This window comes from Penicillium psychrofluorescens, assembly GCF_964197705.1.
Source record: "Penicillium psychrofluorescens genome assembly, chromosome: 1".
In the NCBI taxonomy this organism is placed as follows: Eukaryota; Fungi; Ascomycota; class Eurotiomycetes; order Eurotiales; family Aspergillaceae; genus Penicillium; species Penicillium psychrofluorescens.
This window is the reverse complement of record NC_133439.1, coordinates 1581576-1595307: the sequence shown is the minus strand read 5'-3', so window position 1 is coordinate 1595307 and position 13732 is coordinate 1581576. Positions and strand designations below refer to the sequence as shown.

Genomic DNA, 13732 nt, shown 5'->3' with positions numbered 1-13732 from the left:
TGGATTTGATAGTGAGACCCTAATTGGGAGTGGTATCAGCAATAGCTCAGGCGTATGGGCAAGAGATAAACATACAATGACGGAAGGTATGGCTGCAAGGAGCGAGAGAGTAGTAATGAGGACCTTCATATTTGCAGTGCAGGTAGACGCTGGGAAACTGAAAACCAAGATATAGTAGAACTCAGATCAAGATTGAGATCTGGGGAAGAAAAGTGAAATATAAGAGCACACAGCGAGGGTTAAATACTTGGCAGTTGCTTATGTCTGACCTAGGTAGGTACATTGAGGAATCACATGAGACGGTAAATCTAAGGGTGGATAGTGCCAATTGACTCGTTGGCTATTAGAAGGTGCACAGTTGGCAATGATTCCCAAAGGCACCCGGGAAATGGGACGCCTGGACGCAATAGGGCGCCTAAATGGAATGGGATACCGGAAAGAAACGAGGTACGGTTTTGTTTAAGATGCACTCTAAATCACAACCTTCAGTCAGTAAAATGAGATTTGAATAGGGATTGAAGGTTGTGAAAAGACAAGCCAGAAAGGCATAGCTCTTGAGTCCCTGAAATGAAATAAACCGAGCCAAGATCAGCTTAATAACTGGCTAGGCCAGGAGTGGGACCTCGCCAAACCCGTGAGCTGAGCCTGCGGGCTAAACCTACAAGCTGAACCTACGGGCTGAGATTGGTGGCCTGAGTTCGGGGCCCGAGGACAGCATCAGCCTTGACCTCGCCAAAACGCGGGTCGGGCTGGGTTTTCGCACTGTGTTCCACCTAAGAGCAATCTTCGTTATTTCTGGCAACCTTGAACGTCTTTGAGTTTTTTTGCTACAGTAAGAACGGGCAGGAAACCAACTGTGAACAAAACACCACCTATACTGGGCAATGATAAGATATATAGCATGGAATTTGTTTGTCTTCGCTTTTTCCCAAAGAAGAAAGTTTGAGATTTTCAGTAGTTATATATACATAACTACATGTATTATTAGGCGTCCCATCCGCTCTAAGCGAAGTCAGCCCATATTTGCAACTGACCTGTTAGATGTATTATTATTGATCTTACTCCGCGGGGCCTAGTGCCCAGCCTGCTGGCTATGCGGTCCTTCGTCCTTTCTATCATACAGGAAACCTTGCCTCATGGCTGGACTAAACCCTGCATGCCCCACCTTCCGCCTAGAGTGTCCGCCGCGTGCTTAATTTTGGGTCTTCCCCGCCAGCTTCTGATTGATTGTTAAGATCCCACTCCCTCGGGTGGCTATTTTGGAGGTAGGGTATAGAGGTGTTAGATGTATGGAATTTACAAGCTGACATATAATCAAAAGTATTTTATTTAAGTTATCTACGTAAGAAGCAATGCACAGAAAACTGGTAGGGGTACGCCGGAAAAAGTCTTAAACATAGACTAGCTGATCTTGGCATTATGGTTCGAGAAACAATGAGAGGGTTTAGGTACTGACACCAGTATCAGACGCACTATGCCTCAAGATTATTGTTCACTGTCCAGGTTCTTTGGCTCCTCCCGATGTACTGAGTGCCACGAACATCCCCCTCGGCGGTCTCATCAAGGTCACAGGAGGAATACTGAGAATTTCCTTGCATCCAGCCTGCTTCGCAGCAGACATCACAAAATTCTTGAAGTGTTTGTCATACTCTTCTTTACAGAGCTGTAGGCCCATATTAATGTGCCAGGTGGCCCAAACCTCTTCCAACGTGGTGGGCCCACATCGCGAGGTCAATAAACCGAGGACAATTGCGAGATCTTGCAGTTGCAAATGCTCTAGATATACAACGATCTTCATGTGTGTGCCGCTCCTAGGCACCTGCACGAGAAGATCAACAAGAGCTTGAAGATCAGTGTGTCGCTTTCCTTGAAAAGGCACAGTCTTGGAGATTCGTGCAGCAAAGTGAGCGATACCAGCAAGTGGTAATTCGATGCATAGGATTACCAACAGACTCCAAAGAACACTTCTACGGTACCCAAATATTGCGTTCAAGATGGAGCCCAGTTTGTGGTCGAGCGTCTGGCTGTACATGGGCTGTGGATCAACGATCAAGCTGATATCGCGTGCCAGTTCTAATAGCATCGAATGCTCGCGAAGAGTGCGGTAGGTTTTGGATATGTCTTTCGGGACTGAGCTGAACGGCCCGTATCTGGGGATACGGACATGAATGCAAACAGTTGCATTTCGAAAAATGATGCTGAGCGCCTCATGCCGAAGTTGCTTATTCACAAGGGCAAAATTGAACGACCTCATAGAATGGCATTTGAGACCTGCAGAATTGATAGTGAAGTCCTCCGGCTTGATCTCCCATCCTGTGCGATATCCAGTGTGCTGAAGTCTTTGCCACGCCTCGAGCTCGTGTGTAGAGTATGTAGAGCTGATGGTGTATTTGATGATCTCTCTTCGAAGCTCAAATGGTAAGGCGAGGAAGCGAGAATGGTTGTTTCTCCTCGGCTTCAAATCTTCTACAAGCTTGTCAATTGTTGTCTTTGGCACGAATCTGCAACCAACCAACCTGAAAGAGAAGCCATAGGACCAGGTGTGACTTAATGTCGGAAATATTTCAAGTTATGATCTGTATTAGGCATACTATTCCAGTAATTTGTACGCCTGGCTACCGATGTAGTGTGGCTGTGTATGTTTCTTGACAAGGCAACCTAGCAGTCATCGGGGAGTTGTGGGCAATAATACGAGAACCTGAACCCGACGTGGCGCAGCCGGGTCGTCAGAAACCATTCGCTTACATCGCTTAAATAGACCCCTTTTTTACCCGTCACTACAATTTGGTCCCCCACAACTAAAACATTATAGGTAGTCAATGTGTTGCCTATATTCGGATCTGCACACAAATAAATTATCTCAATTAAACTCAGTTTTCTCCATTCCCTTTCCGGGAAATTGTGGACTGACACTAACCTTGAGTCTATGAATCTCTGGCGTCCCAGTTTTTATAGCATGTTCATCTGCAGGAACTGACGGCACATATTATCGTGTTAAATCACAATGACATTCTGGAGTAGAAGAAATATAATAGATAACGATCAATCGCAGCGTGTTGAACACTGAGACGAGCCATACAGGCACCATCTACCCCGAGGTTGAATCGAGGCGACCTACTAAACAAACAACAAGCGCATCATTTCATCTCGACACTGGCATTGGCACTCATCGACAAAGATGTCGGCGTAGCCAACCCAGCCCGGAACTCCGCATCCTCCAGTGTCAAAATGCCATGCTTCCCACTCCCGATCCGCAGCGCCCGTTTGACAGCCTTCCAGCTCTCAACACCAAGCAGATACACAGCCGTGCAGCCGACGACAATCCCCCATTCCCACGTAATGGCATGATGCTTAAACACAAGCTCGTTTATCACGGGGAGATAGATAATCGGGAATGCAATGACGAATCCAGCCATGACAGCGCAGAAGAGGAAGCGGTTGCGCCAGACTGTCGGGAAAACGGATAGAGTCTGCGGATAGCGGATGGGGTCCATGTTGAACAGGGATCGGGAGAAGTGTTTAACTTCCCAGGCCGTGACGAGGAGCAGAAATGTCAATGTTGCGTACGTCGTAGCTCTAGCACGGAAGACTGCGTCGCAGGTTGGGTTGTATGTCTGGTTGCATCCCTCGCCTAGATCGGAGGATCCGGTGCCGGCCGCGTAGATGACGCAGATGAATGAGATGAGACAGAGTGAACCCATGAAGGTGCCGTAGATCATCTTATCTACTATCAACTCGCGGGTAAAGACGCCCGCGCGGAGGTTGTGCGGTGGTCTGTACATGATGTCTGGTTGGGCTTCTTCTAGGCCGAGGCCGACAGCTAGGAATGACGATGTGACCAGGTTGGCCCATAGGATTTCTAGAGGTGAAAGTGGGAAGACAGAGCTGCCGCGTACATCTTTGAATGCTAGGGCAATCAAAAGGAGGATGACCTGAGCGATGTTTGAGATGAGGAGGTGCATGAGAAACTGCGCTTCTAGTTAGTAGAGGTATATTCAACGACAACAAAAGTATAGCTTGCCTTTTGAATGTTATCGAACAATCGTCTTCCTTCCTCGACGGCTTTGACAATCGAGGCAAAATTATCATCGGTCAGAACCATATCCGCCGCTTCCTTCGCGACATCGCTGCCGTTCTTGCCCATTGCGATACCAACATCTGCCCTTTTCAGAGCGGGAGAATCATTGACGCCGTCACCAGTCATAACACAAAAGGCCCGCCGCCGATGCATTGCCTCGACCATGCGGACCTTTGTTGTGGGACTGCATCGTGCGATTACCAGAGGCAGCTCCTCGATACTGTCGATGTCCGAATCGGAAAGCTTATCGAACTCATCGGCGGACATGACCAGTTTTCTGTATTTCACAGAAGCATCCAGACGATCGAGGATTCCTACTTCCGACGCTATAGCAGTGGCAGTTTTGATATGATCGCCTGTCAGCATGTGCACTGTAATGCCTGCCATTTGACATTTGCGCACTGCTGCGGCTGTTTCAATCCGCGGTGGATCATATAGTCCGACAAGGCCTGCAAACTGCAGGTTAGACTCAGCTGAGTCTCGCGGTGGCTTTTCAGAGGTGCCATCCATGGGAACTGTTTTGTGGGCAACGCATAAAACTCGGAGGCCTTCGCCTGCCATTCGATCGGCGGTTTCTTTGATGATGCTCATCTCGGCCTCGCTGGCTGAGACATGAGGAAGAACTGCTTCGGGTGCACCCTTGGTGTAGATCTCATTGACCTTATCAGTGGAGTTCGTATAAATGACCGTCATCTTCTTGATGGCGGAGTCAAATGGGTATTCCGTGTGAAGGTCGAGTTTGCCCTCTGCAAGGATCATCTTCTTCCCAAAGTCAAAACGCATAGCCAAAATGTGCAACGCAATTTCGGTAGGCTCGCCGATAGCAGTCCACGTATTGTTGGCTTGGTGCACGGTTGATAAATTGCAGAGAGCAATCGCGGACAAGAAGACATGTAGCGCAGGGTGTTGCTCGATTGGCTGACTCGAGTTCCAGTCAATCCCGTCTAGTTGAACTAGGCCGTTTGTTGGATCATATGGATTAGTTGTTTCCCGCACTGTCATAGTACCCGCATTTGGAATCCAAGCACATCGAGCGATCATTTTCCCCTGCGTGAGAGTGCCGGTTTTGTCGGAACAGATGTTGGTGACACCTCCGACGGCCTCAAGGCACTGCAATTTGCGGACAATCACATTTCCCTTGGCCATTGCCTTGGTGCCCACAGCCATAGTGATGGTGAGAACCGCGATCAGAGACTCCGGGATGACTGCAACAGCAACACAGATGCCGTATATAAGGACTTCTCCCTGAACATTCCATTTATTGACAGAAAAGACAATAATAGCAAGCAGAATGGCAAGACCGAAAAGCAAGAGGGCAAACTTGCTCAGTTTCACTTGCAAGGGAGTACCCACCAGACCCAAAATGTCCATAGCGGAAGATTTCATCCGTAGAGCTACACGCACGAACGGATTTGCGCTGTCATTATTTCCCTTATCCTGGAGCAATTGAGCAATCTTCCCAACTTCAGTTCGCATCCCAGTTGCAGTGACAATTCCCATTGCTCGGCCTTGGGTCGTGCTGCAGCCTGAGTATGCCATGTTTGTTCGGTCGCCAATTGGTATGTCCGGGGTAACCAGTGTTACATGTGGGGTTTTCAGGACGGGAAGAGATTCGCCGGTGAGGAGAGCCTCGTCCACTGATGCATTCATGCCGTCGAATAGACGAAGGTCGGCGGGTACAATATCACCAACGGCTAGCTGAACGATGTCGCCGACGACTAGTGACTCTGCTTTCACAGAGGCTACACGATTGTCGCGGATGGCCTTGCATACCGGTGCCGACAGAGAGTGGAGGGAGAGGATGTCTTTCTCTGCTCGATAGTCTTGTATGAACCTGATCCGTTGTTAGCGATACATGATACAGGGAAGTATCATTGAAGCTATTCACCCCACGACAATATTGAGAACAATGACGGCAGTGATAACCCCGCCTTCGATATAATCGTGTATGCCATAAGACAGACCCATTGTAAGAAGTAAGACCTGGCTTTGTTAGTTGAGGTCAGGAAGGATCTCCACAAGCAATCCTTACCAACGTCAAACTATTGGACACCTGTCTCAGCAGTATCCCCCAGATGGAGACGCTCTCCATCTCCCCCATCTTATTTGGGCCATCCCGCTCGAGGCGCGCGGCCGCTTCTGCGCTGGAAAGTCCATAACTAAATTTTATCTGGTGAGAACTAGATTGCTATGGCGGTCACGCCCTGGACATACCACAGGTCTGTCTGAAGAAAAGCTGATAGGCGGGAGGAGTCGATGAGGTGCGCATTTCCCTCGGGATTCTCTTCCGCAGGTTCGATGGACGGAGGTTTCTCGTTCGTGGGCTTATTGGATTTCTCGTCCACAACGCAGGATTGGGCTTCTACTCTGTTGGAAGCTACATTTGTCTGTTGGTCTTGAAGATGTCCCGTACAAGGACATATAGGAGGTTCTGTCGATTCCTCGACATCGGGGGAGGTCTCTATGCCCATTCAATAAGGAAGTGAGGACGTCGGAAGTGGGCAGGATCGAGATTACGTCAATCGGCGAGATGAACTGTAATGGAATCCGGAGGGTGGATTATGGGGGGAAAATCAAGAGAACAAGAGAACAAGATAGAACCCCCCACCATCCGAAGAGGGACATTCGACTGATATAATGGGGTGCTAACGTGAGGGGGATGGTGCCCAGCCAGTGAAGCGGAGGGGGCTGTTTCATGAAGCCACACGATCATTGGAGAGTATCTCTTGGCCGCCATGATCCGGCTGGATAGCTTGCGGCTATGCTGGTTCGATCCAGCCGCTAGAGTCTTGGGAGGTTGAGCAAGGGATCGGATTGGATGAGGACGGGACAGCCACGACTTGGGTCTCAAAACAGGATCGCCGCTTACTTCGCCGCCGTGGTTTCCGACGAGTCAGTTCGGGAATGCTTTGCGGGCCCAGCCGCTTTTCCAATACTGCCCAATAAGCGCGTGTATTTCGCTAGAAATAGAGGTGATGGAGAAGATAAGGAAGAAGTCGAGGCCAAGGTCCAAGCTCTGGGTGTCACTGCTACCTCCAAGTATATGGGCGAGCAGTGGTTGGTGCATGTACCAGGTACCCACACTCGATCCGCGACCCACCACCCGCAGAAAAACTGCGTCTCGAACTTCGTCACCTTCACCACACGACACCAAGCGACTACCACCTTCATCATGGTCGGGCCAACAGCTTCCCTCGCTCCCCTTTATCGGGCCGATGGCTCGTCGTCCTACACGTGCCCTGCGACCGGTTATGAACTGCTGGGCGCCGTCAATGCCCCCGTCGAGCTCCCCGCACGCCGCGATGCCTTGAAGCCCGAGGAAGCCACCGTGGAGGTGTTTGTCAAGCCCGGTACTACCACCGCCGGGGTTGGAGAGCGATATGTCGAGGGCATTCTGCGGAGTGTCCTTGCGACCGTCATTCTCGGTCGTGAGAAGGGACTCCCTCGGCGCGGCGTTGTGATTACACTGGCTATTGTCGGTGGTGAGGATGTGGAACGTGGTGACTCGGTGAGCATGTGTTTGGATTTCTTGATAGGATTTCGGCTAATTTATCTTAGTATTTGACTCTTCTCCCGGCCCTCCTGCACACTTCCCTGCTCGCTCTTTTGTCCGCCACCGTGCCCCTCTCCATGACTTTCTCCGCGACTCTGCTCGGCGTGACAAAATCTGGCATCATCATCCCCGACCCTTCTGCGGCCGATGCGAAAGCAATGGCCTCGCTCCACGCGCTAGCCTTTTCATCAAAGGGCCATCTCTTGCTCAACGAGAGTCAAGGACGATTCGAGTTTGATACCTGGGAAGCCGTTCGTCAAAAAGCCCTCGCCATCTGCCAGAATACTGCGGTGAGTGCCGATGGCGATGTCTCCATGGCCGAGGGAGCAGAAGGCGCACCGCTACACGACTTCGTGCGTGAGACAGTTGAGGACCAAGTGCACCGCGACTACCCATGGAAGATTGATGCCGTCTGAAGAGGTGGCTATCCTGCGCCACTCCAAATCAACAAGAAAACCGATAAGCATGACGGATGGGTCATGTCCTCGCTATATCTCTTCCCAGGCCATAATGGCTGGTCTTGACCATCATTCCAGCCATGTCGCTCCAGACTCCGTGGTCGGTCCAGCCCTGCCGGGACGCCGTGGTAGTATGTTCCTCTCGACTGTATCGCTAGGTATCCACTAGCCTGCGATCTCTACATGCAGAGAACAGCCGAAATAGACCCCTGATTAGGCGCATCACGTCTGCTGTGTGACAAGAAATGCTGGGTAACATCAGCTGTAGTCGAGGTTGAATGAATGAAACTCCTATTCCTTTGTTTGGATATACCCCGTCTAGATCCAGTTCATCCTGCATCCAAGTGGACACTCTTTTTTCTCCTCGCTTCCTTTCCTCCCTCTTCTCTTCCCTTCTCTTCTCTTCTCTCTTCATTCTCCCCGTCTTAGCACCACCTGTGGGGTAGATCGGCGCCTGGCCAGAATTTATCCGGTCGCATCCCTGTCACCACCCTCAAAAAAAAAATTAGTTGAGCAAGCAGAAAACCACCCGTGGAAAACGGTAGAAAACAAAACCCACCGCTCGCTGACAGGCGCTCGGCTGCACTGCGACCCACGGGTACTCCTTTGGCCCGCAATCGCCGTTACATCCGAGAGCTCGACCAAAGGATCTCCAGATCGCGACTTGTGCAGTTTCCGTCATCCGCCTCACTCCCACACGCAGCTACCGATGGCCTCCGGCCGTAATCAACCCCGGCCGTCTGACGTGCCCTCGGCGATCGTACCCGGTGTTGCTGCTGCTGCCTCCAAACCGTCTCACCCTTCGCCCTCCCCATCCGCTGCTGCTACTGCCCCACCCCCCGCATCAGCATCGACTGTCGGGGCGGCACTTCTCCGGGATTATGCCCGTCATATAGAGCCCTCGCAGACACACAACGACATCCACCAGCCCAACTCAACCCCCAGAGATCCCGGCTGCGCTGCGCTACCGGCTCAGAAGACCGAGCCGACCAAGGAAGAGGCCGCGGTCTGGTCGTTACCCGCACGTCCGACTATCCGCTCATTCCGCCAGGATTCTTTCCGCAACAAGAAGGCGTTATCAACGGACTGCATCCCGCGCCAAACCATCATGAAGGCCCTGGCTTCGCGGCCGTCCTTGGCCAACAGCAATAACCAGAATGCGCCGCTGGCCGGCTCATGGACAGGCCTGATGGCCAACAGCTCCTCCAGTCAGGTACCGCCTCCAGCGGAGGAACGGGACCGGGAGCGCCGGTGCAGCAATACGTCGTCAGAGTTGTCTGTGGCGCTCTCGAGCCTGCAAGTGAATGGTTATATCGAGCGATCACCGGCCACGACGCGGCTCATGTTGCAATCACCCTGCTATTTCCACCAACGGTTCGACGGCGCGGTGAACATCGAAAAGGTGCTGGAGGAGATTGCGGATGATGAGTGGCTGTCACATTCCCGGCTGGTCCAGACTGCAACCGGAGTCCGCGAGGTGTCGAAGCAGCTGCAACGACGGCCCATCAAGCGCGCTGTTCGGAACGTTATGATCGTCACCAAGGCAAGAGATAACAGTCTGGTGCATCTGACCCGTGAGGTGACCGAGTGGCTGCTCTCGACGCCTCGCTACGGAAGTGAATTGGGGGTGAATGTCTATGTCGATGCAAAACTGCGCAACTCCAAGCGTTTCGATACCGCGGGCCTGCTGCAAAAGGATCCGCGCTTTACACAAATGCTACAGTTTTGGACACCCGACATCTGCTGGACATCGCCCGATAAGTTCGATTTGGTCTTGACTCTCGGTGGTGATGGCACGGTACTTTTTACTTCCTGGCTGTTCCAACGCGTGGTACCCCCGGTTCTCTGCTTCTCGCTCGGCAGTCTGGGGTTCTTGACCAATTTCGAGTTCACCGACTACAAGTCACATCTGAATGCCGTTATGGGCGAGGTCGGCATGCGCGTCAATCTCCGCATGCGATTTACCTGCACGGTCTTCCGCAAGGACCGCAGCAAAAATGCCGAGGCGGGCGCTGTGGAGGAAGGGGAGCAATTCGAGGTTCTAAACGAGCTTGTCATCGATCGGGGACCTTCTCCCTACGTATCCAATCTGGAGTTATACGCGGACGACGAGCTTTTGACCGTTGTCCAGGCGGACGGCTGCATCTTCTCCACTCCCACCGGTATGTCGCACAACCTTTGGTCGCACATCACACAAAACTCACAGTCGTATAACAGGTTCAACCGCCTATTCCCTTTCCGCGGGGGGTTCTCTCATCCACCCCTCCATCCCGGGCATCCTCCTCACCCCGATCTGCCCTCACACCCTCTCCTTCCGACCCATGGTCCTCTCAGACTCACATCTCCTCCGGATCGCCGTCCCCCACGCATCTCGCTCGACTGCCTACTGTTCCTTCGACGGTAAGGGCCGCATCGAGCTCCGCCAAGGCGACTACGTCACCATCGAAGCAAGCCAGTACCCGTTCCCCACGGTCGTCGCCGATAGCGGCGAGTGGTTCACCAGCGTCCAGCGTGCTTTGCGCTGGAACACGCGCGGTGCTATCCAGAAGAGCTGGGACGGCTGGTCGGACGGTGGCGCGGATTTCGAAGACGAGGAGTGGGATATCGACACGGACACCGGACTCAATGGGACCGATAGCGGGATTGGACCAAGTGAGGATGGCGATGCGCTGTCCCCGAATCCGATGCGGAGACAGATGAGCTTGCTGAATATGTAGCCTGCTCTCCCCACTTCCCTCCACATGTTGTTCTCGTTATATGCCCTTGTCCTTCTCTCGGCCTCAGCGTTGCGTTTCCATTGGGTGTTTTTGTCTTTCGTTCCCTGCATCCCTTGTCTCGTTTCTTATAAAGATCCACGAATTTCCTTTTGTTGATGAGTGCTAGAACTGAGCGGGCCGGCCAGTTGGATTTGCACCGGACTGGACCCGCATGATGATGATATGATTGGATTTTGAACTGTTGTTAGATACTACAATCGCTTCGCTGCGGGCAAGAATCTGAGGATGTGTGTATGTGTGCGATGTATGTCTTTGGCCTAGATGAAGCCTAACTATTGTTGCTTCCACACCTACATCTGCAGTATTGCATCCGCTACTTTGTATCGAAGCCCAAAGGGGCTACTGTGGTCATATACATGTTATCGTATAATCATACATCGCATCGCTATCTGCAAACACGGCAGACCACCGATTAAGTTAGATACTTTTGTCCCATGGGACCCGCAAGATCACTTTTGGAAAAAGGGCCGCAAAAAAACGCACGACCAAACACAAAAGAAGGAAAAACCACTCCCTCTAGATACTCCTCGTAATAGATCACCAATCGCAGCTCACGGCCAACATAGCAGCCAACTTTTCTAGGTAGAGCTTATCCTCCTCATCGAAGCCCGATGGCTCGGTGCAGTCGATGTCGATAATCGCGACAGTCTAACAACAAAAAGTTAGTCAAGACACTCTCTCCCCGGCCGTACAATAGAAGACCTACCTCGCCACGAACTAAGATCGGCACAACAATCTCACTCCGGCTGTCCGCATCACAAGCGATATGCCCCGGAAAGTTCAGAACATCCGGCACGAGCATCGTCATCTGCTTCGACGCGGCAGTCCCACAAACGCCTTTCCCAAAGCGAATCTGCTGACAAGCCGGCTTGCCATGGAATGGACCGAGCAGGAGGTACTGCTCTTCGGGCGTCGCGTACGTCGTCGAGATCGTCGAGATCGTCACGCCGTTGCTGCTGCCATCGCCGTGCGGCGTGTCGGGGAGGGGCGGGGATGAGACGGCCGAGGCGAGCGCGGGGAATTTGTCGTCGCGGATGTAGAAGCCTGACCAATTTACGGAGCGGGAGGGGGGTGGGAGGGAGGCGTAGGCGTGCCACAGGAGGGAGGAGATGTTGGCTAGGTTGCTGACCTGTTTTTTCAGGTTTGATTGTCAGTTGTGTTGGGTGGAGCGACTGGATGGCTGAGTGAGCTTACCCAGTTGCGTTGGCCGAAGAGGAGGCCCTCAGCCTGGGAGAGGAGCTGGGTGTACACCTCGGCCTTGGATTGGGCGGGTGCGAAGTAGGAGGAGTCGGCGTGAGGCTGTCGAGGGTGGTTGTTGTTAGGTTTGGTCTGGTCTGTCAGGACCTGGATCTGCGAGGATCTTCACTGGGGCCAGAGGTGGGGTAGAGAGGTGGGACTCACCATGATGTATGTTGTTTCAATGACAGTTCAGCAGGACGGAGAATTGGGGATGATGAAGAAGAGAGAGAGAGAGAGAGAGAGACAGAGAGATAGTGTGGGAATCAGAAGGAAGGCATGCCAAGTAGTGGATCCTCTCCGCAACAATGAAACGATCAATCGGGTTCTACAATATGCCGAAACTCATTAACCATTTTGCTCTTCCCATTTGCTAGTCCATAGCATCGAGAGACGCATCTCCATTATAAGGCCTCCTCTGTCTGTGACGTAGATCTCCCCGATTCTTTCTCGTCTGAAAGCCTAAAAGGGCAAAGTTCGCCGGCCGGTCGAATAAAGTGCCTGGCCCTGCCATACTCTTCTCCGTTTCCAGATCCCTACTTGACCTTCGGGCGGTCGCGCATTCTGAAAGGACAGGGATCGACACCTTAAGCTCTCGGTTGTTTCAGCAATCTCGTCCGGATTAGGTAGTCGATCCTTAATAATGTTGGACCGGAGCTCGGTTCGGTGATCAGGTCTCGGCTCGGTGGGCCAGGCCTCGGCATGGTCCGAGACCTGGAGCTGACCACCCGGTGCACGCGGCGTCTGTGCACTAGGATCGCGGGCAAATGGTCGAGCAGAGAGCAGACTTGGGAAACTCGTCATTTGCGAACGAGGAATAGTTGCTGCTGAAGCTGCTGGGCGCTTGTCCTTCGGTCGCGTTGTCATTGCTTTCTTTCTTTTCTCCCCGGCAGCAGCTCCTTTGACCCGGCAGTCGCTTAATCTTATCGGTTGTTCTTGGACGTGCACCTCGTCGGGGGTGATGCGGACCACGGGTCCTGCGATCGTAAACACAGGTTGAACCAAACCAAAGATCGGGGCATACCGAATTCTTGATGCAGCTTGCGGATTCTGTGGTCAAAGGACCCATCTCCCCACGCTGCGAAGTATATCTCATACAGCCGCGTCACGGCCGCCAGCCGCGGGCCGGGGTATCGGCTAAGCGGGTGGAGGTGAAGACGGTAGATGCCCATGAGCAGGTTGTATGCAAACGCGCTGCCGAGTAGAAACCAGGCGATCATGATGATTCTATCGTCTGGTGCGGCGTTTGTCACTCGGATCAGGCGAAGCAAGCAATGGAGGAGTAGATATCTCAACAAATCAATCCCGTAGGCGACACCCACGCTAAAGACAATTCGCTCTTTGCATGGTGGCTACGCCTACGGCCACCGACTATCCTCGCAACCCCCGCCAAATTTCCTAATCCATCTCAGCAATGCATGCCGTGATACATACAGCAGCAGCATGGGTGTGCCACGAAATCACCCGCAGTATTACTCCGCCCACGAGGTCTGATATCATCTATACCGCATAATACTCAAGTCCCCAGCTCGAAAGCACCTATTGGCCGCCCGCCCTACGGTCCGCGAACAAGACCCAGTGTCTACTTTCGATGGGGTTCCACGACGGCCCGACAAGAGACCCGAATGGA

The 13732-nt window shown here is 52.4% G+C and overlaps 5 protein-coding genes across 5 annotated transcripts; 2 read left to right on the top strand and 3 right to left on the bottom strand.

Moving 5' to 3' along the window:
• Nucleotides 1–1492: 1492 nt before the first annotated feature.
• On the bottom strand, nt 1493–2532 carry PFLUO_LOCUS594 (uncharacterized protein; the record flags this gene model as incomplete). Its single annotated transcript, XM_073783466.1, has 2 exons — nt 1493–2466; nt 2517–2532. 2 exons carry the CDS (start codon nt 2530–2532, stop codon nt 1493–1495), a joined length of 990 nt encoding a protein of 329 aa, XP_073634691.1.
• A 605-nt stretch (nt 2533–3137) lies between these two features.
• PFLUO_LOCUS593 (uncharacterized protein) lies at nt 3138–6046 on the bottom strand (the record flags this gene model as incomplete). Its single annotated transcript, XM_073783455.1, has 3 exons — nt 3138–3968; nt 4001–5912; nt 5967–6046. 3 exons carry the CDS (start codon nt 6044–6046, stop codon nt 3138–3140), a joined length of 2823 nt encoding a protein of 940 aa, XP_073634690.1.
• An 850-nt stretch (nt 6047–6896) lies between these two features.
• On the top strand, nt 6897–8047 carry PFLUO_LOCUS592 (exosome non-catalytic core subunit rrp46; the record flags this gene model as incomplete). Its single annotated transcript, XM_073783444.1, has 2 exons — nt 6897–7586; nt 7637–8047. The coding sequence occupies 2 exons, from the start codon at nt 6897–6899 to the stop codon at nt 8045–8047; spliced, it is 1101 nt and encodes a 366-aa protein (XP_073634689.1).
• Nucleotides 8048–8798: 751 nt separating this feature from the next.
• On the top strand, nt 8799–10806 carry PFLUO_LOCUS591 (NAD(+) kinase; the record flags this gene model as incomplete). Its single annotated transcript, XM_073783432.1, has 2 exons — nt 8799–10251; nt 10307–10806. 2 exons carry the CDS (start codon nt 8799–8801, stop codon nt 10804–10806), a joined length of 1953 nt encoding a protein of 650 aa, XP_073634688.1.
• Nucleotides 10807–11403: 597 nt separating this feature from the next.
• PFLUO_LOCUS590 (uncharacterized protein) lies at nt 11404–13322 on the bottom strand (the record flags this gene model as incomplete). Its single annotated transcript, XM_073783421.1, has 5 exons — nt 11404–11514; nt 11573–11995; nt 12061–12226; nt 12689–13079; nt 13127–13322. The coding sequence occupies 5 exons, from the start codon at nt 13320–13322 to the stop codon at nt 11404–11406; spliced, it is 1287 nt and encodes a 428-aa protein (XP_073634687.1).
• Nucleotides 13323–13732: the final 410 nt, after the last annotated feature.